The sequence below is a fragment of the Bufo gargarizans genome, chromosome 10, assembly GCF_014858855.1.
Source record: "Bufo gargarizans isolate SCDJY-AF-19 chromosome 10, ASM1485885v1, whole genome shotgun sequence".
Lineage (NCBI taxonomy): Eukaryota > Metazoa > Chordata > Amphibia > Anura > Bufonidae > Bufo > Bufo gargarizans.
Genome location: NC_058089.1, coordinates 87,964,775 through 87,989,016, shown reverse-complemented (window position 1 = coordinate 87,989,016; position 24,242 = coordinate 87,964,775). Strand labels below are relative to the sequence as shown.

General features: G+C 46.5%; 1 protein-coding gene across 2 annotated transcripts in view; it reads right to left on the bottom strand.

Annotated features, from left to right (window-relative positions):
- Positions 1-24,000, bottom strand: part of GNAO1 (G protein subunit alpha o1) — a 175,722-nt gene extending 151,722 nt beyond the window's left edge. For both annotated transcript variants that reach the window (XM_044269539.1, XM_044269538.1), the window contains exons 1-2: positions 23,616-24,000; positions 22,715-22,757 (exon numbers count right to left, since the gene is read on the bottom strand). In XM_044269539.1, the coding sequence (XP_044125474.1) occupies positions 22,715-22,757; positions 23,616-23,733 (161 nt within the window). In that variant the 5' untranslated portion in view covers positions 23,734-24,000. The remainder of the gene's footprint in view (positions 1-22,714; positions 22,758-23,615) is intronic.
- Between the last annotated feature and the right edge of the window lie 242 nt (positions 24,001-24,242).

Sequence of the window (24,242 nt, the reverse complement as noted above, 5' to 3'; positions counted from 1 at the left end):
ATACGCATATTTTATCAGTAAAATTTTACCACCTGAGTAAAGTACAATATGTGACGAGAAAACAAGGTCAGAATTTCTTTGATGTGCAAAACCTTTACGAAGTTATTCTCTGCTAAAGTGACATGTCGGATTTCCAAAATCTGGCTTGGTCATTAAAGGGCTTCTGTCACCCCCCATTTATCAATTTTCAGTATCGGACATTAGCTATTTGCTAATGTCAGTTGAGTCCATATATATCACTCTTACCTCTCTGTGCTGTAAGTTCAAAAAAATAAAATAAAATCGTACTTTTATAATATGCTAATTACTTCACTACCAGCAAGTTGGGCGGTTACTTCCTGGTAGCCGCCGCATCCTCGGACTATAAACACGCCCCCTCCTCCACTTGATAGACAGGGCCAGCGAGCGCTCTCCTCCTCCCGCTGGCCCTGTCTGCCCATGAAATCCCGTGCCTGCGCCGTACCTGTCCTCATTCTGCGCAGGCGCTCTGAGGAAGGAGCAGGCAAGTGAGCGTCCTTCTCAGAGCGCATGCGGGGGTAACAGAAGCCCTTAAGGCCCAAACAGGTCAGGCAACTTGCAGGTGACGCCTAATGTTCTTTATAACTTACATTTGGGGGTCCATTATTCTTTATGAAACCTTTGGCCCATCTGGGGCATTGATGGCATTTCGCTGGGTTATGCCATCAATGTTAGATAGGAACATGTCCCAGAGGTAGGACCCGTATCTATCTCCAGAACAGGGCCCCTGAGGTGAAGGAGAGCACGCTGCGCATGTGTGGTGCGCTACCCTTTTAATCGCTATGGGTTTTCTGAAAATACTCATGTGAGCATGCACAGCTGTTTTTGGAAGACCCATGTTGGGAAATGCAGAGTGCACCACGCAAGCCACCTCGCCATTCACCGCTATGGGAGTGCTGGAAACAGCCGAGCCGCTACTCAGTTAATTTTCGGAACTCCCATAGTGGTGAATGGAGGGCGGCTGCTCCTGCACAGCTGCTGTGTCTGGAGACGAGAGAGTTGGACCCACAGCTACCTACATTGATGGAATATCCTAGCGAAATGCCGTCAATGTCCTAGATATGCCAACCCTTTAACTGCTGCATCAACGATCAGCGCCATTTTACTTTTCAAAAAGAGAGTTGATCCCATAGCTAAAATATACAATAAGCATCAAACTGAAGAACAAGCAGGCCACCTCCAGGAACTGCACATGGAAATATAAATATGTATTTGAAAAGGACACTATCAGTTAAAGGAGTTGTCCCATGGACCATTAATGACCAAGATGGGAATAATTACTACAGTGAGCATTTTCCGTAATTCCCATTGATTGCTATGGGAGTAAACACAGTGCTGGCCGTTCAACCATTTCCAAAACCCCACTTCTCCCCTGCCGGCACTTACTGTGGTTATTCCCATCCCGCCTTTCAAAGGACAACCCCTTTAAAAACCCATACACAGGAAGAAAAACATAATGGTAACCCATGATAGGACGGGACACTTGGTAGGGAAGCCTATACACAATATGGTATGCAGACCGGACCCAAATCCCCAATTGCTATGGTATACTGAAAAAAATACACCAAAAATAACACAAATGAGAAAAAAGAAGCCGGAGAGCATCCAGTACAAATTAAATGCTAGAAAAATACACCAATGAGAATATCAATAAATACAGAACATGCAATATTACCAAAGAAAAATACCAACAACTAGAGCATTCAAATAAATGCAATATGGGGGTCCAGCACTGGGAATGCTGACCGGTCAGTCATCCTTAGGAGTCATTCTAGATGCATTGCCAGTGTCCTCCCCAGTCCATCTATGACAGTAGATCTGCCATCACCATGGTCTGACACACAAGGGGATAACGCCTGGAAGCGAGAGGACCTAGAAGTAGTAAGTATATCATTTAAATTTTTTGTCAGATGAGGGATTCTTTATTCATTTTAGGGGTCTGAATTCATTTCAGGGGTTTGACCTAGGGCTCTGAATGAGATTAAGGCTCTCATCTGGAGCAGGTTTAGGGCTTGATCTGGGTTCTAAATGAATGTAGGGGTCTGGGGCCCGGCCGACCTTCAGGGGGTCTGGTCTGGGGCCCGGCCGACCTTCAGGGGGTCTGGTCTGGGGCCCGGCCGACCTTCAGGGGGTCTGGTCTGGGGCCCGGCCGACCTTCAGGGGGTCTGGTCTGGGGCCCGGCCGACCTTCAGGGGGTCTGGTCTGGGGCCCGGCCGACCTTCAGGGGGTCTGGTCTGGGGCCCGGCCGACCTTCAGGGGGTCTGGTCTGGGGCCCGGCCGACCTTCAGGGGGTCTGGTCTGGGGCCCGGCCGACCTTCAGGGGGTCTGGTCTGGGGCCCGGCCGACCTTCAGGGGGTCTGGTCTGGGGCCCGGCCGACCTTCAGGGGGTCTGGTCTGGGGCCCGGCCGACCTTCAGGGGGTCTGGTCTGGGGCCCGGCCGACCTTCAGGGGGTCTGGTGCTAGCCATGTCTTACAGCACTGAACCAGTCATATCATTTGTAAATGGTGAGTGAATGCAATGCCCATCGATCTTTCACATTCAGCACCTATTTGGTTATATTGATCAGCTTTAATTGACCGTTTGTGTTTCAAATAGACACACATTGGAACTGATCCCAGCTTTGGACTAGGGACATCCTTTCAGTAATAAGAATATAGGGGAAGATTTATCAAACTGGTGTAAGGTAGAACTGGCTCCAAAGGAGCTATCAAAAATGAAAGGTGGAATCTGGTTGGTTGCTATGGGCAACTAAGCCAGTTCTACTTTACACCAGTTTGATAAATCTCCCCCAAAGTGTAGTGCGTTTCTGTATATCACACACGTCATGAAACCATAGACTCTACAGTCAGTTTTGACTGAAGCCATGAAACGTAAGATAAATGGCTAGCTGAAGGGTTAAATGTAGAACATACAGCACCACCATGTAAAATCAGGAACTAGTCCGCCCCTCTCAGTTTAATAAATGTGTGTAAAGTTGCATATTAAAACCTGATGTCCCCAACTACATGTTCTGTAAAGTGCTAATCAGGGGCCACAGGAATTGACCCCCTCTGCTGTATAAAAGGTATATCATCTGACATTTTAGGGGCGTTACTGTCTCCATAGCCAGCTTATGTAAATCCATTATATTAGTATTTTTAGCAATTATGTAATCTTCTGACAATGTATTCATATAGAATTTAACGTGTTTGCAGGTGACCCGAGCTATGGGCAGGATTTGGGAGTATAATACGGGGGTAGAGATGCATTTATAATATGCTAGTGTGAGAACTTCTCAGGACCAACCAGCACTGTAGTACTATATGTACATATTCTAAATGATCAAGAATTAGCCTTTGCCTTGCCTGATCGTCGGCCTGTCTAAAAGGTCCCTCAGAGTTGTATATAGGGACTGGAAAACCATTGAGCTGCCATTGCAGGACACACAGACACGCCATGGAAGTTACGGTCTATTTTTTCAGCTCTAAATAAGCGCCAATTAATAATACACAAGTCTATTGGTGCTATTGTTTTTTTTAGCACAGCCCGATGCAAACTGAATGGGGGACGAATGATCATTACTGGGATCGTTCATTCCCCTACAGTTAGCATACTGTTGCCAGGATATCACCTATTTACACAGGGAGATGTGTTGCCAAAAAAATAAAATTTTTTAATTTTTATGCAGACATTAAAAAAATCTGATCCGATCGGTTGTCCTTTTATACGGGCCAATGATCAGGAATGAGCCTTCCTTTCGCCTGACCATCAGCCTGTGTAAAAGGTCCCTCAGAATTGTATATAGGGACTGGTAAACCACTAAGCTGCCATTTCTGGGAGTTAGGCTTTATTCACACGTCCGCAATGTGTTTTGCGGATACACGGAGCCACGGATCCGCAAAACACGGAAAGTGGCAATGTGCGTTCCGCATTTTGCGGACCGCGCATTGCCGGCACTAATAGAATATGCCTGTTCTTGTCCGCAATTGCGGACAAGAATAGGACATGTTCTATTTTTTTGCGGAAACGGAAGCACGGATGCGGAAGTGCGGATCCGCAAATGTGGATGCGGACAGCACATTCCGGCCCCATTGAAAATGAATGGGTCTGCCCCCGTTCCGCAAAATTGCGGAACGGATGCGGATCCATTTTGCGGACGTGTGAATGGACCCTTATGGTTCCCTTCCGGCCCTAACAAGCGCCGATCAACAATATAGTCGATCAGTACTTGTTTTTACACGGCCTGATACAAACTGAATGGGGAACGAACGATCATTACTATTGTTCCTTCTGATCAGCCATTTGGCTATGTCTAGGGATGGCTTTTCATCCATATTGGCATTCAATAAAACCTTCTTAAAGCAGGTCATCACTCTACATTATACCAGCAGCATCAACACAATGCACATGTGCAGCAGCACAGACATCCATCACAGCCAGCCCAGTAATCCTCTTACAAGGAGTGTGCATTACAAAAATACACTAACTGCTCCAACAATTTGGACGTATTACACAAAAGCTTTCTCGGCAAGTATTATTCTGCATTTTCACAAAATACCCCTGGCCTGTATTTCATACCCTAATGCACACACTGATTTCAATTAGAGAGGGTAACACTAATGCACTGCCATTTAAGCCATCCAAAGTGCGTGTTACTATAATGACCTCACCCCCAGGACCAGGTCTCGTGTCTCAGAAATATAATCCCTTCTTCAGAACAAGGGGGCATAAATAATACTAGAAAGGGTGCCTGCCTACATGGGCGGAAATGCATAGAGGCAGCCATGGGGCGCGCTAGCTTCATCCCCTTTCCCTCTGTGGCTGGAGTAAGTCTCTGTTCATACCACATTATGGCGCTCCAATTGTTGTACACCCTGACAAAAGATACCAAAACTATACTGCCGAACCAATTCAGAGATGACGCTGCTTTCCAACCCTACAAGAACTGGCAATGAGGTACATGAAATGGCTTTATGGGTACCCACTCATGATATGACCGGGTCGCTGGATCCAAATTAGAAATACCGCCAATTGCCGGGCTGGTTCTGTACTCACCATTTAAAACAAGAGAATGGCAACTTGCAGTTGGTCGCAACGTGTACGGGCACCACCCTAAGGAAAGGAGGGGGCCCAAATTGGTGTTACATCTGTTCGTGATTTAAATGTTCCAATGTAAAGACGCTTTAAGGCTGGGTTTCTGCATTCAGATTTTTTTATGCAGTTTTTAAAGCCAAAGCTAGGAGTGGATTCAAGAAAGAGGCACCATAGTCCTTCCTTTATACATGTCCTCTGTTTATGATCAGTGGTGCACCCAAAGAGGCCAGCGATTGGTTGGCTGCAGCGGTCATCTGTTGTCAATCTCACATCACTGCTGCAGCCAGTTAAACAAAGCTTGGCTCGGCAGCGTGGTAATTGGCAGGCAAGTACTTACTCGTCCTTCATTGCAGCTTGATCTGGAGGGTTGTCCGGTTTCATCCTGACACTAGACAACCCCTTGGAGACCCCCTATCCACATAGGGGATAAGTGTCTGCTCTGTGGGGACCGTGCCGATTTTGAGAATGGGGGCCCATGCTCCCGACTTAAATGGAGCGGTCGACACATCTGGATGTTCATCGCTCCATTCATCTCTATGGGTCAGTGCCTGAACTCTGCTACCTCTGGCAGCCCCATAGAGTTGAATGGAGCAGTAGCACATGAATGAGTGCTGTTTCATTCAAACAGGGGAGCAGATGTGTAACCCCTGCCCATCAGACACATCCATCACCCCGTGGATAGGGGATACGTTGTCTTAATGGAGCAAATATTTTCAGTGACTACCTATAGAAATATATTGGGCATACATTAAAAGAAAAACGACAATTTCCTTGGCCTCCGTCTATTAGGGATGAGGTTCGATATGCAATAGAAGAAATACGTCATCACTTCTTGATCGATGCCTGAGACTTTTCATAGCATGCACTGTATTTTATTAGTGTGGGGCATCATCTGAAAAGTCATACACAGCACGGTCTTGCTAGGGTACAGAGTGCCAATATAGCATGCCCAGGGAAAGGGGCAGTAACTTGTATGGGCATCAACGAATTCAGGAGGAATGGAAACGTGCAACGACTCAAAATTCCCTGGAATAAAATCACTCATCCTTGCCAGGCGGTTTAAAGCCAATATACATATGAGAGCCCGGTCTCCTGGCAAAACCCCTCATCAGCTGTGCGCTCCACTGACTCCCCTGCCCGAGGTCGGTGCAGCAGTAACTTGCCAGTTCTGCTGCGTGATCTTAGCAGAGTGCCCTCGACGCCAGGTGCTAAACTACACCCCAAACACGAATCAGTGTACCATCCCCACCACCACCGTTAACAGTTTCGCTACCGGAATGGAAATACATTGTTTTTCAGAGTACTGTTGTCCCTTCAAGCTAACCTGGGTCCTAAATGATACACGTAGAAGGTGGCGCTGCTCAGGGACGCTGCACTGCCCCGTGCAACCTGCCAGGCTGTGCGTACTCAGAACTACCTGTCAATAATAGCATGAGGGTGACTCATGCCTCTGAGCTCAGAAAGCCCCTCTCCGGGAAACGCTCCTGGAAATCAGGCGGCGAGTTAAGTAGTCTCCGAGCATTTTCTGGTCACGTTACTTTCCACAAAATGCCTGATTATGTTTGCATTGATTTCAACGCTCTTGTTCGGGCTTGTCACCAGATAATTGCACAAATTGCACTTACAGGACTTAATTGTCACTCTGGATCGCTAGAGGATTGATGACGGTAGGTGCGCCCGACACCCGAGCGGTCTGCAAGGTGGACCTGAGCTGCAGGACGGAGGAAGGTATGGTCCAAAAAGTGGGGAGATTTATCCGGCCCCCCTCAAGCGCCAGAGCGTAGTTATATGTTCCTCAAGCACCCTATGGCGGAAAAATGTGCAACTTTTTATCTGGGGCACAAGTAGCCCAAATATTTACCATTATCAATGCCAGGTGTAAATATCGTCTGAAAATTATGTCAGTGAAATCTACAAACAACCAGAGATGCTCCAATTATTAAAAGGCGTGCACCTCTGTATATGTTTGGCATATCTTATGCCAGCGTATAATTTTTTTGTCACTTTTGTTTTATTTTTGGTTGTTTTTTTATTTTTTAAAGATTGCAATGTGAAAGGTCCCTCCAAAAAACAAGTCCGTAGAGCAGGGCTGGCCAACTTGAGGCTCTCCAGCTGTTGCAAAACTACAACTCCCAGCATGCCCAGAGTACCTACAGCTATCAGCCTACAGCAGGGCATGGCGGGAGTTGTAGTTTTACAACAGCTGGAGAGCCGCAGGTTGGCCATGCCTGCCGTAGAGGGCTGCCACATGGTCCTCAACATCTGGTATGATGGAAAACACGGTATTGGCTGGTTGCATTTTCACTGCTAGAATCTATTAGAGATAAGCAGCACAAGATGGATTTGACAGCCACTCATCTCTGCTTTAGCTAAATGAGGAACCTGGGGCTGATCGATATCCGTCGATCTAATGTCTATGGCCAGGTTTAAAGAGCTATTTCAGGGGGCCAGTTCACTGCCGCTATATATGAGAATTACATTCATCTTAACCTCTACGTGATCTACATGAAAACAGACCCATTATTCAACAAGGAAGGGAAATATTAGTGCTGTAGTGCACCCTGAGCAAGGGAGCAGTCTGCAACCCGTGCATCTTCAATGGTTGTGCCACTGCAACAACCAGCATGCCCTGTCTGTTGTGTTGGCACAGCTAGAGAGGCATAGGTGGCACAGTTCACAGGGGTAGATTCAGCAATGTGTTAAAACAGTCCCATGTCACTGGCTATTTAAAAAAGGGGGGTGGCAAACAGGGGCGCAGCTTCCTACAGGTGCACAACATATCTATCAAAGTTTACAAACAGAAGTGGCATGTGCGCACTATGGGTGGAGTGCTAGAGACGTTGTACACCAGACCGATTTTGATCATGTGATATGTCACATGATTACCTTGCGCTTGGGGACACTGAAGCCCCACCCACTTTTCCCAAAACTTGTGTTGGTGCAGGGAGATTTTAGCAACTAAAAAGTAGCTGAAAAGCCCCACAAATCCTGACCTAATCCAGCCTAAGGCAACATCCACATGAAGCGCAAGCCTTGGATTTCTCCTGCCGAGCATGCCACAGATCCGCCCTCAGATTTGGCCCCATTCAATGGGCCTAATCCGCATCAGAGAAAGTCTTTCATTCTGATTGGTTGCTTTGGGCACCTAAGACAGCTTTGTATAAATGAGGCCCATTGAATCCATACGTTGCTTGTTTCCCCCCCCCCCCCCCCCCCCCCCGACCCCCAATGACACATGAATTAACCCACTTCAAGACTAACCCATCTTCCGGACCAGACAAGTTTTTATAGTACATGCGCCATTACCCTTTTCCTATTTGGTATTAAAATAATTTTTGTAAGTATATATATATATTTTTTTTTTTTTTAATAGCACAAAGCTTAAATACTTTTTTTAAATGATGTCCCCTTTTCGTTATGGGCAGGGCTAGAGGCTGCAGTATGGGCTAGTGGTGGTGTTTTTTTTGTTAGTTTTATTTTATTTAATATTTTTATCTTCTACTTTATGTCCTCCATAAAGTCATACAAGTCCTTTGGGAGAATGATAACATAACATATTTTTATTTTTTATTTTTGTATTGCTCATTTCTTCTGTAACAAACATATTAGCCCTAGTTGCAGATGGAATATGCCCTCCAGAAGTTTTAACGAGACAGTGAAGCCTCATTGTAGTGCTGATGTGGTTCTGCTAAGACCCAGCAGCTCCTGCAGTTACCAGCTGGAACTGGAGCAGGAAGCAACTAAATGGCCGCTTCCTGATCTGTATACACAGTGTTCACAACTTCACTGAGTACAGCAATGGGCAAGGCAGAGAAGGTAAAAAAAAAATAAAAAAAAAGCATCCCTGTCTTCTCTATGGGGATTCCCACTGTCACCAACAGCAGGCTCCCTTGCTCCTGTAGCTGAACAGTCTAAGTGCAGCTGTCAACAGGAACGTCCTCGCAAAGCTATATGCTGACCACCCAGACATGTAAGAGAAGAATCTACGGGCCATCCGCAAGTGGTTAAATCCACGCACACAAAAAACATACCAAATGAACTATGGAGTAGCTTTCCCATGCACATTTCAGGGATACCCTAAATTAGGTGAAAATGTTATATTTTTGCAGCACTTTATAGCAAAATCTGCATGTTGTACATATAATTTCTGCTGCAGAGTTCACCCTATACATTGCGAAGGGTGAAATCCATGGTGAAAGTCTGCAGAAATGCTGCCATCTAAAATCCACATTGCGTGTCAATTTTCATGCATATTTTTCCCTTTAGCGTATGGATGACGTTTATTTGTCATCTACTTTGTTGCTATTGTAATATGCTGCCTAGCAAATCTGGACATACATTTTTAAGCATATCCACCATGTGTGAACATATACACATATGGTAGATTCTGCTGCACAATAAATGGGGCTGCTTTGGGGGAAAGCACATGGATTTCTGCAAGCCCCGTTCAGATGAGTAGGACAGTTGTGCGTCCAATATCTTCTCCATTGCCTCCCAAGCCTGTCATTAAAGACCCTGCTATTTCTCAAGGTGCAAGCGGTGGAGGATGAACCCCATTGTTAAACGTTTGTCGCCATCCCATTCACATGTAAAGGAGCACCTGGAGACAGCTGTTCTGAGGGCTGGAGCCGTGTTTCATCACTGCTTTTAACCTGGAATCAGGCAACTGATAAGCAGTAAACTGGAAGGACATATGGTCCAAAATTCAAAATGCCTATCATGAAGATTTAGGAAAGCTCATCTATCAGCAGATCTCTCCCTATGACACTGGCTGACCTGTTACATGTGCACTTGGCAGCTGAAGACATCTGTGTTGGTTCCATGTTCATATGTGCCCGCATTGCTGAGAAAAAGGATGTTTTAATAAATGCCAATGAGCCTCTAGGAGCAACGGGGGCGTTACCGTTACACCTAGAGGCTCCGTTTTCTCTGAAACTGCTGCTCCCTTTCCATTTTGATTGACAGGGCCAGGCAATGTAAAGGTCATCACACCTGGCCCTGTCAATCAAAGTGCAGAGGGTGTGGAAGTTGCAGAGATAGCAGAGCCTCTAGGTGTAACGGTAACGCCCCCATTGCTCTTAGAGACTCATTTGTATATATTAAAATGTCATTTTTCTCAGCAATGCGGGCACTTATGAACATGGGACCAACACGGACGGATGTCTTCAGCTGCCAAGTGCACATGTAACAGGTCAGCCAGTGTCATAGGTACAAATCTGCTGACAGATGCCCTTTAAAGCTAATTTCTGATGGGTTTCTAAGGGGAACAAATTCCCTTTTTCTTGGAGAAAATCAAGTCTGAAAGGACCCCAGAACTTTAAGGCTACTTTCACACTAGCGTTCGAGCGGATCCGTTTTGAACGGATCCGCCCATAATAATGCAGACGGAGGCTCCGTTCAGTACGGATCCGTCTGCATTATTTTTAGCATAGAACAGCTAAGTGTGAAAATAGCCTAGTACGGATCCGTCCAGACTTTCAATGTAAAGTCAATGGGGGACGGATCCGCTTGAAGATTGAGCCACATTGTGGTATCTTCAAACGGATCCGTCCCCATTGACTTACATTGTAAGTCTGGACGGATCCGCACGGATCCGCACGCCTCCGCACGGCCAGGCGGACACCCGAACGCTGCAAGCAGCGTTCAGCTGTCCGCCTGTCCGTGCGGAGGCGAGCGGAGCGGAGGCTGAACGCCGCCAGACTGATGCAGTCTGAGCGGATCCGCCTCCATTCAGACTGCATCAGGGCTGGACGGCTGCGTTCGGGTCCGCTCGTGAGCTCCTTCAAACGGAGCTCACGAACGGAAACCCGAACGCTAGTGTGAAAGTAGCCTAACAGAAGTCCAGGTCATTCAGTACTGGGAAGATGTAGACAAACATGGATTTATATAGTTGTCTTCGATAGACACATTTTCAGGTAACATTATGTCAGCTTTAGCAGAACCAATGCTATAACTGGACTTTATCTCAAAGATCATTTTGTTTAGACCAAAGCAATGAATAAAAGTCAGAAAACACACCGATTGTTTAAACATACCAGCCATACAAAAAAACATGGGAAGGAAATGGCAGAGGAGCGAGGACACTATTACATAGCAGGAACTCTTGTCATCTCAAGATGAAAGCATCTCCTGTCATTACTGTGTCAGAGCGGTCCACCAGGACATTTACACTATAATATGCGGTCTACTGGGACATAAAACCGCACGCTATAGTGGCACCACATTATTATTATTTTATTATTACTGGACAGTTACACCCAAGAGCAGACGATCAGTCCCTGAACAGCTAGAGTCAGGCAAGGCTGCCCCCCCTCCTCCTCCTGCAGGTGCCGCCCTGGGAGCCTCTTGCTCTACAGAACCTCATGTGCCTGTGCTGTCCTCCACATCTCTTCTCAGTCTCCAGCCACTCCTCCTCCTTTTGTCCAAAAGGTGAAGGTCAGAGGTGCTGCAGCAAAGACCTGGGCTGGTGAGGCCACTCTTCTCAAGAGACTCCAGCTGCTACTTCACTTTCCTGTGGCTGGAAGGCGAGACTTGTGGAAGGAGAAGGTGGGAGAAGCCGCAGGATAGCTAGAGGACATGCAAAAGACACTTACGTAGAACAAGATGGCTCAGTACTGTGGTCTACCACAGGGTCAGGGAGGGATCAAGTGCTACAGCCACAACATTAAGTCTTTAAGGGGTTTCCCACCTAAACATTTTGGCATATCGCTAGGAAATGTCAGATAAGTGCAGGTCCCACCACTGGGACCTGCTCTATTCTAAAGAATGGGGCCTCTAAAAAAAAGGGAGGACAGCTGCACATGTGTGACCACCCTCCATTCACCACTATGGGTGATATGAACATAGTGCAGAGCTGGTGCTAAATGGAGAGGTGGTTGCGCATGCGCAGCTTGCTCTCCCTTCTCTGCTATGTGACCTTAAAAAAAAAATTCTGAAGTCTCAGCAGTTAATGAAGAGCATGCTACGCATGCCTCACTTTGGAGGCCCTGTTCTCGAGACAGGAGTGGGTCCCAGAGGTGGGACCTGCATCTATGACACTTGTGGTATATCCTAGCGATACATCCCAAATGTTCACAAGGGAAAATGCATAGAAAAGAGTGGTAAGACCCGTCTCAGAAGGAAAAAAGTGATCACTACATCTACCAATTATTAAAAGGTCACTCCAGGCAAAAACTAAAAATTCACTTTTGGCCAAAGACCTGTTCCCATGTGTACATGCTCCCAAAACTTCTTTCACCTTGCATAGTTGGTTCCTGGAGAACTGGGCCGAATTCTCTGTCAGCTACAGGCTCTATCGTAGGGATGGGCTGCACCTCAATGGGGAAAGGGGCAGCTGTGTTGGGGAGAAGATGGCTAGAAGGTTGGAGGAATGTTTAAACTAGGGACTGGGGGGGGAGGGAAATTACGTTATAGGAGGGAAGGATATAGTGCAGATAGAGACTGGGCGCAAGGTAGTGGGACTGGGGGAGGAATGGATGGAGGGACTAGAACAGTTCAGAAGGAAAGGTGTAGGGTAAAAAATATATACCTAAACCTCTCAATTGTATGTATACTAATGCCAGAAGCCTGACTAATAAAACTGGGGAACTGGAATTAGTGATGTGTGAGGAGGACTATGACATAGTGGGAATAACATGGCTGGATGATAGCTATGACTGGGCGGTTAATGTACAAGGTTACAGTCTGTTTAGAAAGGATCGTCAAAACCTGAGAGGGGGAGGGGTCTGCCTTTATGTAAAGTCCTGTCTAAAGCCCACAGCCCGAGAAGATATAAGTAAGGGACATGAACATGTGGAGTCACTGTGGGTAGAAATACATGGAGGCAAAAACAATAATAAATTACTAATAGGAGTTTACTATAAACCACCTAATATACCAGAATCCACAGAAAATCTACTACTAAACGAGATAGACGAGGCGGCAAATCATAACGAGGTGGTTATTATGGGGGACTTCAACTACCCAGATATAGACTGGGAAACTGAAACTTGTACATCTCATAAAGGAAACAGGTTCTTGGCAATAACCAAAGACAAATACCTCTCCCAACTGGTTCAGGACCCGACTAGAGGGACGGCCATACTGGACTTAGTATTAACCAATAGGCCTGACAGAGCAACAGACGTGCAGGTCGGGGGACACCTGGGAAATAGTGACCACAAAGTAATAACCTTCCAATAAATCATTCAAAACAGTGTTTCTTCAGGGAGGAACAAAAGTACCAAACTTCAAAAAAGAAAAATGTAGCCAGCTAAGAGGCCATAGGCCTAACTAACTCGGACAAAGTCCTCACAAATAAAAATATAGCCACAAAATGAGATATTTTTAAAAGCATCCTAAAATCTCATTGTGAGAGGTACATACCCGTATGGGAAAAAAAGGTTAAGGAACAAACCAATGTGGATAAATAGAACTGTAAAGAAAGCAATAAATGACAAAAAGAAAGCATTTAAATCACTAAAACAGGAGGGTAGCGAGGAAGCACTGAAAAACTATAAGGAAAAAAATTGAATATGTAAAAAACAAAAAAAAGGCAGCCAAACTAGAGGCCGAGAGATTAATTACCAGAGAGTAAAACTAACCCTAAAATGTTCTTCAATTATATAAATGGTAAAAAGTATAAATCTGAAGGTGTCGGCCCTCTACAGAACAATGAGGGGGGAGTTGTAGAGAGCGATGAGGAGAAAGCAAAGCTAATAAATCTTTTTTTCTCCACTGTATTCACTGAGGAAAATTGTCAGATGAAATGCAGAATGTAAAAGTAAATTACCCATTAAGGCTCCATTTACACGTCCACAAGTGTGGTCCGCATCCGTTCCGCAATTGTGCGGAATGGGTGCAGACCCATTCATTCTTCCGGTCTGCAGCTCCGCAAGAAAATAGAGCTGCGGACAAGAATAGGACTTCTCTATTTAGTGCGGGCCATGTGCGGCCTGGTGTATTACGGATCCGCAATACACCACAGACGTGTGAATGGACCCTAAAAAGTGCCCTGTCTGGCCCAAGAAGAAATACAGCACCGTCTTAAAAAGATTAAAACAGACAAATTGCCAGGACCAGATGGCATACGCCCCCCATATCCTAAGAGAATTTAAGAGGACCTTTCATCCGATTTTATTAAGGGAGATATATACCTGTACTTGCAGGGTAACCACCGCTGATGCTGCCACCCTGCTTGATTTTTTTAAAATATGCCTCCTATGCCCCGCCGGATTTCTCCCATACTGAGCATCGGAACAGGGAGAGAAAAAAAACCTTCCCATGCGCTGCGATTGGACAGCATTACAGCCATGGAAAAGGAGTCTCCTCCTCCCTGTTCCGATGCTCAGCATTAGCATACTGAGTGGGAGAAATCCGGCGGGGCACAGCGGGGCGTAGGAGGCATATTTTTTTTTTAAATCAAGCAGGGTGGCAACATCAGCGGGGGGTACCCTGCAAGTACAGGTATATATCTCCCTTAATAAAATCACATGAAAAGTCCTCTTTAAGTAATGTCATAGCCAGACCCTTATTTTGGATATTTAAGGACTCTATACTTACCGGGAGTGTTCCACAGGATTGGCGCATAGCCAATTAGGAGCCAATATTCAAAAAGGCAAAAAGGGTCCAAAAACAGAGCCTGGAAACTATAGGCCGGTAAGTTTAACACCAGTCGAGGGTAAACCCTTTGAAGGTTTTCTAAGAGATGCTATCTTGGAGTAGCTCAATGAAAATAATCAAATAACGCCATATCAGCATGGCTCCATGAGGGATCGGTCATGTCAAACTAATTTAATCAGTTTCTATGAGGAGGTAAGTTCTAAAGTTGACCATGGTGAATAAATGGATGTCGTATATCTGGACTTCTCTGAAGCATTTGACACTGTACTGCATAAAAGGTAAGTATATAAAATGAGAATGCTCGGACTGGGAGAAAATGCGGAACAGAATTGCGGACGTGTGAATGGAGCCTTAGGGTTATTCACTTTAGAGAAAAAGACGACTGAGGGGAGATCTAATTACTATGTATAAATATAACTTGGGGTCAGTACAGAGATCTATCCCATCATCTATTTATCCCCAGGACTGTGACTGTGACGAGGGGACATCCTCTGCGTCTGGAGGAAAGAAGGTTTGTACACAAACATAGAAGAGGATTCTTTACGGTAAGAGCAGTGAGACTATGGAGCTCTCTGCCTGAGGAGGTGGTGATGGTGAGGACAATAAAGGAATTCAGGAGGGGCCTGGATGTATTTCTGGAGCGTAATAATATTACAGGCTATAGCTACTAGAGAGGGGTCGTTGATCCAGGGAGTTATTCTGATTGCCTGATTGGAGTCGGGAAGGAATTTTTTTCCCCCTTAAGTGGGGAAAATGGCTTCTACCTCACAGGAGATCCCCCATTCTCCCCTACTAGGCCTCAGTTGAAGCCTGTACTGCCATAACTACCGAGTGGTGCTACCCTGAGCCACCTCAGAGTCAGTATAAGAAATATATAAGCAGATAGTATCATCTTACGTTACAATGACTACTCCCTGCAGCATACAATGATGACTACTACCTCCCTGCAGGGAACTGGCAGTGTTAATGGGGATTGGATAACATTAAGATGTAAAAATTACCTCAGGATATTGAGGGGAGATCTATCAAAACTGGTGTAAAGAAGAACTTGCTTAGTTGTCCACAGCAACCAATCAGATTTCACCTTTCATTTTCCAAAGGAGCTCTGAAGAATGAAAGGAGGCATCTGATTGGTTGCTATGGGCAACTAAGCCAGTTTTCCTTTACACCAGCTTTGATAAATCTCCCCCTATGTCTTTCGGACTCCATGAAGCATAATTTTTAGCCTACAGTTTACATTCTCACCTCAGTGGGAGGGGCTTAGTTGCGTGCACTGCCCACCGACGTGTGTGTATTAAGAGGTACCCGCTATACAGCGGAGGCCCTTACTGGCCCTGGAGTCATGGTGGTAGCAGCCATTGGATAATAGGTAGCAATCGGAAACAAAAGGGAGCAGAAAGCCAGAACAATGTAAAAGTAGGGAGCACACAAATACCATGCAATGGCTGATTTTTCATCTTTGGCTGGAGTGTTCTTTTAAGAATTCTAATCCAGTAGTGCAGCCTCTGAACTTATGTATGCCCTTTATAGTGGCACGGCCTAGTACACAGGCTGAAACTCAATCCCTCTATTAATATGGAAGCACTTGGATAGTAAACCTCACGGAGCACCTGCTGATCAAACGCACGCAAGAGTCAGAGGGGAGTCAGCAAGGAGACCCCCCCCCCCCCCGCCTCCCCAGAGAAGCAGCACCTTCTGAACGACCCTGCCCCGCTGCGGTCACACACCCCGACAGGAGGGAGACATCTCTGTCCACATCCATTTCATGAATGGTCAAGCAAAGAGATAGCAAAAGGGTTGCCAAAAAAAAACACCTCCACATGCTGCACCGGTTTCACCTCAAAGGGGTTGTCTCACTTCAGCAAGTGGCATTTATCATGTAGAGAAAGTTAATACAAGGCTCTTACTAATGTATTGTTATTGTCCATATTGCTTCCTTTGCTGACTGGATCCATTTTTCTATCACATTATACACTGCTCATTTCCATGGTTATGACCACCTTGCAATCCATCAGTGGTGGTCGTGCTTGCACACTATAGGAAAAAGTGGAGGCCTCTTTGGTGGCCAGGACCGTGGGAGCTTACATAGGCCGGGGCTTTTTCTTATAGTGTGCAAGCACGACCACCACTGATGGATTGCAGCGGTGGTCGTAACGCCTGGATATGAGCAGTGTATAATGTGATGGAAAAATCATTCCAGCCAGCAAAGGAGGCGATATGGACAATCACAATACATTAGTAAGTGCCTTGTATTCACTTTCTGTACATTATAAGTGCCATTTGCTGATGTGATACAACCCCTAAATAAGACGCGTCTGAATGATTTTGTCCCGAGTGCCAAGCAGTCACTGATTGAGGGGTATGTGTGCACCAGGTAAGGGGGCATTCACGCGACAGTATGTATTTTGCAGTCCGCAAAACCCGGATCTGAAAAATACAGATGACGTCCATTTTTTTACTTTTATTTTTAAATAGACACACTGACTTCAATGGTTCGGTGGCCCGCATTTGCGGCCAAGTATAGGACATGTTCTATCTTTTATGGATGCAGATGGAAGACATCCGCATTTCCGTTACACAAAGGGTAGACCATGTCCTATTCTTGGCAGCAAATGCGGACCACCGACCCATTGAAGCCAAGGTGTCAAAAAAAAAAAAAAAAAAAATGGAAGCCACACAGACATCATCCATATTCTGCGGATCCGTGTAGCGTGAATGCACCCACAGTCTACATGAATCCTGTTCATACATATCCTGGAGCTGTAGGGACTAGAGCTAGTCTATAGGGACATCCACCAAGGCTATGGTCCTGAATTCAGTGCATATAGAAACACCAGAACACCATTTTGCAACAATGTTACATATCCTTTAAAGGGTACCTGTCACCTCAAAAACGCATATAAAACCGCCAGCATGTGCTGATGAAACCCTGCTAACTGCGGGAGCCAGACATAGGATTGTGCAGTAACAAGGAGCGCATCGCGCATGCGTGAGACTAACGCGATCCCAGGCCGCACTGCAGGATGTCAATCACACACAAGAGGGGACGGGCTTATCTTGACTTGAAGAAAGGAGGCCGCTGCCCTCTTGACTTCAGGCTGACCGGCAAGATAGCGCTGATGGCGCTTATAACATAGTTTTTGTCATGTATGGAGCATCAGATTACCGAATCAAAGACATGATTTATAACAGACTGGGGGATACCATAAAGGTAATGCTGGCGGATTTATATGCGTTTTTGAGGTGACAGGTACCCTTAAGGCTACATTCACACGTCAGTATTTTCCTATATCCCGATTTTCGGTCCGTTTTTTGCGGATCCGTTGTTCCTGAAAATGTTTCCGTATGTCATCCGTATGTCATCAGTTTTTTGCGGATCCGCAAAAAACGGAAACATGTATAAAGTTCAATAATCAAATAAAGTTGTTTGGATTTCTTTGAAAAAAAATTGGAAAAAAAAATAAAAAATTTGTTATGTGTTTCCAGGAACGGATTCCGCATAAAACGGATGACATACGGAATGACATACGAATGTCTTCCGTTTTTTGCGGATCCATTGACTTTGTATTGTACCAGGATCCGAATTTTGCAGACAAGAACAGGACATGTTTTATATTTAAACGGACATGCGGAACGGAACAACGGAGACGGACAGCACACATTGTGCTGTCCGATTTTTTCCAGGACCCATTGAAAATGAATGGGTCCAGATCTGGTCCTGATCTGTTCCGGAAAAAACGGAACAGATCAGGAAAGAAAAAACGGACGTGTGAATGGACCCTTAAAGGACATGTAACATTGTTGCAAAAATGTTTTTTTTATTATTATTATTGCTCCAATGTATCTTAAAGGGACTGTCTCATCTCAGACATTGATGGCATATTGCTAGGATATGCCATCAGTATCAGACAGGTGCTAATCCCACGTCTGGGACCCACTTCTATCTCCAGAACAGGGCCCCCAAAGTGAACAGCGAGCAGACACGCATGTGCAGCCAGCTCGAGTTCACCACTATGGGGGTTCCGAAAATACGCAAGAACCAGCTCAGTTATTTCTAGCAGTCCCACAGCGGTGAATAGAAAGGTGGCAGAGCTTGCGCAGTGTGTTCTCCATTCACCACTATGGGGCTTTCCGAAAATAGTCTAGCACATTAAGGACCCAGGAGTAGGACCCACGCCTATCTGACCTTGACGGCGTATCCTAGAGATATGCCATCAATATCTAAGATGAGACAACCCCTTTAAATAATGACTAAATGAACTTTGCAAATGGTCTTGATTCAAAATATCCAGCTTTGGTGTATACAGCTCCCATGCTGACCCATGTAAGCACCAGGGGTACAGACTCCAAGCAATCCCTGTGGAGTCTAAGGGTACGTTCATAGCTTTGGTGTATACAGCTCCCTTGCCGACCCATGATGGCAGCACAGATTCCCACTGAGAACAACCCACACCCGAGATCCGCTCTGTGAATGAGATCTCATCCTGCAGTCGTACTCCCTTTCATATAGACTGAACTTTCACTACTGGATTTACATTAGCAAAAAGTAAGGGACAGATGGAAGAGAATACGACAGTGTCATGTCAACAGACAGCACTGCTTAGGAGCTGTGTACACAAAACGGCAGACTTATGAGATGACCATTTGCAAAGCTGCTTATTTTATCTCACTGAAGCAACAGAAGGAATAGCTGCAGGAGTAGACACATCCTTAAAGGCTATGGCCACCTTTCGGGGCACTTTTTTTATTTTTTATTATTGCATTTTACCCATTTTGAGCCAAAAATCCTTTTTTTTTCAATTGGTCTTTATTTAAAAATAATAATAATTGAGCCTTGAGATTCTCTAGTAGCAGGCTCTGAATTTTCACTCTGTTCCGTCAGGCAGCTCAACTGACGGCTCCTTATCTTTGACCTTCTAAATACTCATTATAACTCAATTTTAATCTTACTCATAAGAATGTGGCTTAAATAAGTGTTTATGACCTTTTAGTAATTTACAGATCAGGGTTATTAGATGACCGGCACAAACTGAAAGTAAAAAGTACAATTCTCACAGATAGGGGAAAAAAAAATAATAATAAACCCTTTGTGACAGAACGGCTCAATATTTTTAATAAAGACCAATTGAAGAAATTATTTTTAGCCCAAAAAGAGTAAAATGCAATCATAAAAAAAATTGCCCTCAAAAGGTGTATATAGCCTTTAACCACATCCCGACCGCCTAACGCAGGGATGCGTCCTGCGGGCGGCCGGGTTATTCCTCCTAGACGCATCATCTCGCGAGAGTGCGCGTTCACAGCAATGTTAAGCTGAGAAGTTGATCTACAGCCTGCCAGCGGCGATCATTCGCTGGCAGGATGTAGATGCGATTTTTTTTAACCCCTAACAGGTATATTAGACGCTGTTTTGTTAACAGAGTCTAATATACCTGCTACCTGGTCCTCTGGTGGTCCCTTTTGCTTGGATCGACCACCAGAGGACACAGGCAGCTCTGTAAGTAGCACCAATCACCACACCCCACCCCGTTATTAACCCCTTATTAACCCCTGATCACCCCATATAGACTCCCTGATCACCCCCCTGTCATTGATCACCCCCTGTAAGGCTCCATTCAGAAGTCCGTATGTGTTTTGCGGATCCGCGGGTCCACAAAACACGGACACCGGCAATGTGCTTTCCGAATTTTGCGGATCCGCACATTGCCAGAACTATATAGAAAATGCCTTTTCTTGTCCGCAATTGCGGACAAGAATAGGACAAGTTCTATAGGCTCTACAAAAATCGCAGTGTTCGCCCAATCAGGCCTGATCTTGTGCGCACACTTGCGTTCAGTCTGCCCCACCGCAGTGACAGAATTTTTTTTTTTCTGATCACTGCAAAAACACCATAAAATCTGCATGGCGAGTTCATAGAGATATTTCTCTCACCCAGTATGGGTATATGTAAAAATACACCCCAAAACACATTGCCCTACTTCTTCTGAGTACGGCGATACCACATGTGTGACACTTGTTTGCAGCCTAGGTGGGCAAAGGGGCCCAAATTCCAATGAGTACCTTTAGGATTTCACAGGGCACTTTTACGCATTTGGATTCCAAACTACTTCTCACGCTTTAGGTCCCTTAAAATGCCAGGGCAGTATAAATACCCCACATGTGACCCCATTTTGGAAAGAAGACACCCCAAGGTATTCCATGAGCGGTATGGTGAGTTCATGTAAAATTTTATTTTTTGTCACAAGTTAGTGGAATATGAAACTTTGTAAGAAAAAATCTAATAAAAATCATTTTCCGCTAACTTGTGACAAAAAATAAAACTTCCATGAACTCACTATGCCCATCAGCGAATACCTTAGGGTGTCTACTTTCCGAAATGGGGTCATTTTTGGGGTGTTTCTACTGTCTGGGCATTGTAGAACCTCAGGAAACATGACAGGTGCTCAGAAAGTCAAAGTGCGTAAATTAATTTTTTTGCATCATAGTTTGTAAACGCTATAACTTTTACCCAAACCAATAAATATACACTTATTGCATTTTTTTTTTAATCAAAGACATGTAGAACAATAAATTTAGAGAAAAATGATAATAGAAATGTAGTTTTATTTGAAAAATTTTACAACAGAAAGTGAAAAATTTAATTTTTTTGCAAAAATTTCAGTCAATTTTGATTAATATAAAAAAAAAGTAAAAATGTCAGCAGCAATGAAATACCACCAAATGAAAGCTCTATTAGTGAGAAGAAAAGGAGGTAAACTTCATTTGGGTGGTAAGTTGTATGACCGAGCAATAAACCGTGAAAGTAGTGTAGTGCAGAAGTGTAAAAAGTGGTCTGGTCATTAAGGGGGTTTAAGCTAGCGGGGTTGAAGTGGTTAAACACAAAACTGCACCCACACAGCTGGTGGTCATACAGTCTATAGTGGGCACGCTCTCCCAAATGGCAGTGCCAAGAGGGAAGACCTGCAAAGTCCTTGTGAGACGCCATCTAAAATATAACAGCCTAATCCTTGGGAGCTCTCAGGGGTCACACAGAGTACCACCACCTGCACCCATTATCATATCTGACCCCACACTCTATGGGACTCTGCGCCCATTGATTAGGTCAGTGCAAAAATGAGCCTAATATAAAGAGGGTTTTTCATTCAATAAAAAGTACAATGCAAAAGCCAAGGCAATCATCCAATTCACAATGTAACCATAGACATACAAAAATAAAGGGGCCCACAGAAGCTGTGCAGGAGCTGTCCAGCGACCTCCTGGGTACACCCCCGAGGCCGAGAAAGAGCACACTGCCGAGGCTCTCCGGAAACAGCCGAAGCCGGGCCGGCAAGGACACGAAGGCAGCACGGAAATGCACGAGAGCAGCCGAAGCCTCAGACTCCGCCCACCAGCCTTCCGAATCCCGCTTGGGCGCTGTCCACCTCCTGAACCGCTTCAATATGGAGCGTGGGAATGCGATCGATCAGCTATCGCGACATATCGCCTCCGCTGAGCACACGACCCCCCTTGTATTAGCCGATGGCCATATAAGAAGGGGCGGCCATCAGATGGCTGGGACCGAGCTGTCACCACACAGCAGCATCTGTATGTACAGAGGTATATACTGCCCCCCTCTATCTGTAGGTACATGGGTATATAGAGAGTGCTATCAGGGTGGACAGCAGCTGACCTGTTCACACGGTGCGGTTACTGATGATCTGTACATGACATAGATGAACGTCCTGCACTTATCAATCACACATAAAATACCCCCCCACCCGAGAAGCCATGATGGCGCTGAGGGCTGCTCTCACATCCCCGGGAGGTGGCATTCTCTCAGCTCCCCCTAGTCACACACGATCGGTGCTTATTCACAAAAGGCGTCATGACCAGCGGCATGCGTTCGGGGCAAGCAGACTGCGGGGGAGGCCCCGCACTGGATTCAGCACCGCAGGCTGTGAACAGCTCCCTGCAATCCGTGCACAGGGCCAGGCACCAACATGGCGGCTCACAGCACAGGCAGAAGGGAGGGGGAGGGGCACTTACTTCATCTGCTTCACAATGGTGCTCTTCCCAGATTCCCCGGCCCCTGTAGGGTCAGAGAGGAGAGGATGAATAGATGGCAGACCACCGAGCCCCAGCACATGCATGACACATGTAGACACGTATGTGCTGCACACATGCATCCATAGCACTGCTGGCGGCCTCCACATCACACACATGTCTAGGGATTGCATGTCACACACATGACAGGAAGGCGGGGGTCTCACGTACAGGACAGGGGGGGCCCACATTCATATGTACAAGAAAAGTACAGGGGGTCTCACACACACAGGACTGGGGGGTCTCACATATACACAGGACCGGGGATACACAGGACTGGGGGGTCTCACATAACAGGACCGGGGGTCTTACACATAGACAGGACCGGGGGTCTCACTCACACACAGGACCGGGGGTCTCACACACACACAGGACCGGGGGTCTTACACATAGACAGGACCGGGGGTCTCACTCACACACACAGGACTGGGGGGTCACCGTCTCACATACACACAGGACTGGGGGGGTCTCTCACACACAGGACCGGGGGTCTCACACATAGACAGGACCGGGGGTCTCACACACACACACACACACACACACACACAGGACCGGGGGTCTCACACACACAGGACCGGGGGTCTCACACACACACACAGGACCGGGGGTCTCACACACACACACAGGACCGGGGGTCTCACACACACACACAGGACCGGGGGTCTCACACACACACACAGGACCGGGGGTCTCACACACACACACACAGGACCGGGGGTCTCACACACACACACACACAGGACCGGGGGTCTCACACACACACACACACACAGGACCGGGGGTCTCACACACACACACACACAGGACCGGGGGTCTCACACACACACAGGACCGGGGGTCTCACCCAGCAGCAGCAGCTTGACATCCTTGGCCGCGCTGATCCCATCCTCCTTCAGGTTCTTCTCGATCTGTTTGCTTCTCTCCAGCGCAGCTCTCTCCTCCGCGCTCAGGGTGCAGCCCATGACTGCTCGGGGGGTCCCGGGTCCGGCGGGAGCGGGGTGGAAGGGTCCCGGATCCTTTTTCTTCCCCCGGCGGTTGATAAGGGAAGGGGGAGAGGAGGAGGAGGTGGTTTTGTTCCTAGGACCGGTTGGAGGGCGGCAGGGAGTAGATCCCGCTAGGTGTAGCGCCGCTTCACACTGTCCGTCAGTCCGTCGCTCTCGGTGTATCCCTCCCGCTATCTCCCCGGCTCTGTCTTCTCCGCTGCCGTTCTGACGTCAGTGGGCGCGCGTCCGCGGGAGCGGCCAGACACAGAAGGGGGAGGCGGGAGCGCGCTGGATCCCAAGGAGGCCCCGCCCCGCGTCACGTGGTGCGAGCTGTCAGGGATGAAGGGAGGCGCCGCCTGTCCTGTCACAGGTGATGCTGGACTGCTCCGAACCCTCAGCTCTACGTGTGGGGCCCCCTGTCCGGCCGGAGGGGGTCAGCTGGCAGCGCACGGGCTCCCAAGCATCACATATCATTTATAACGCTGCTG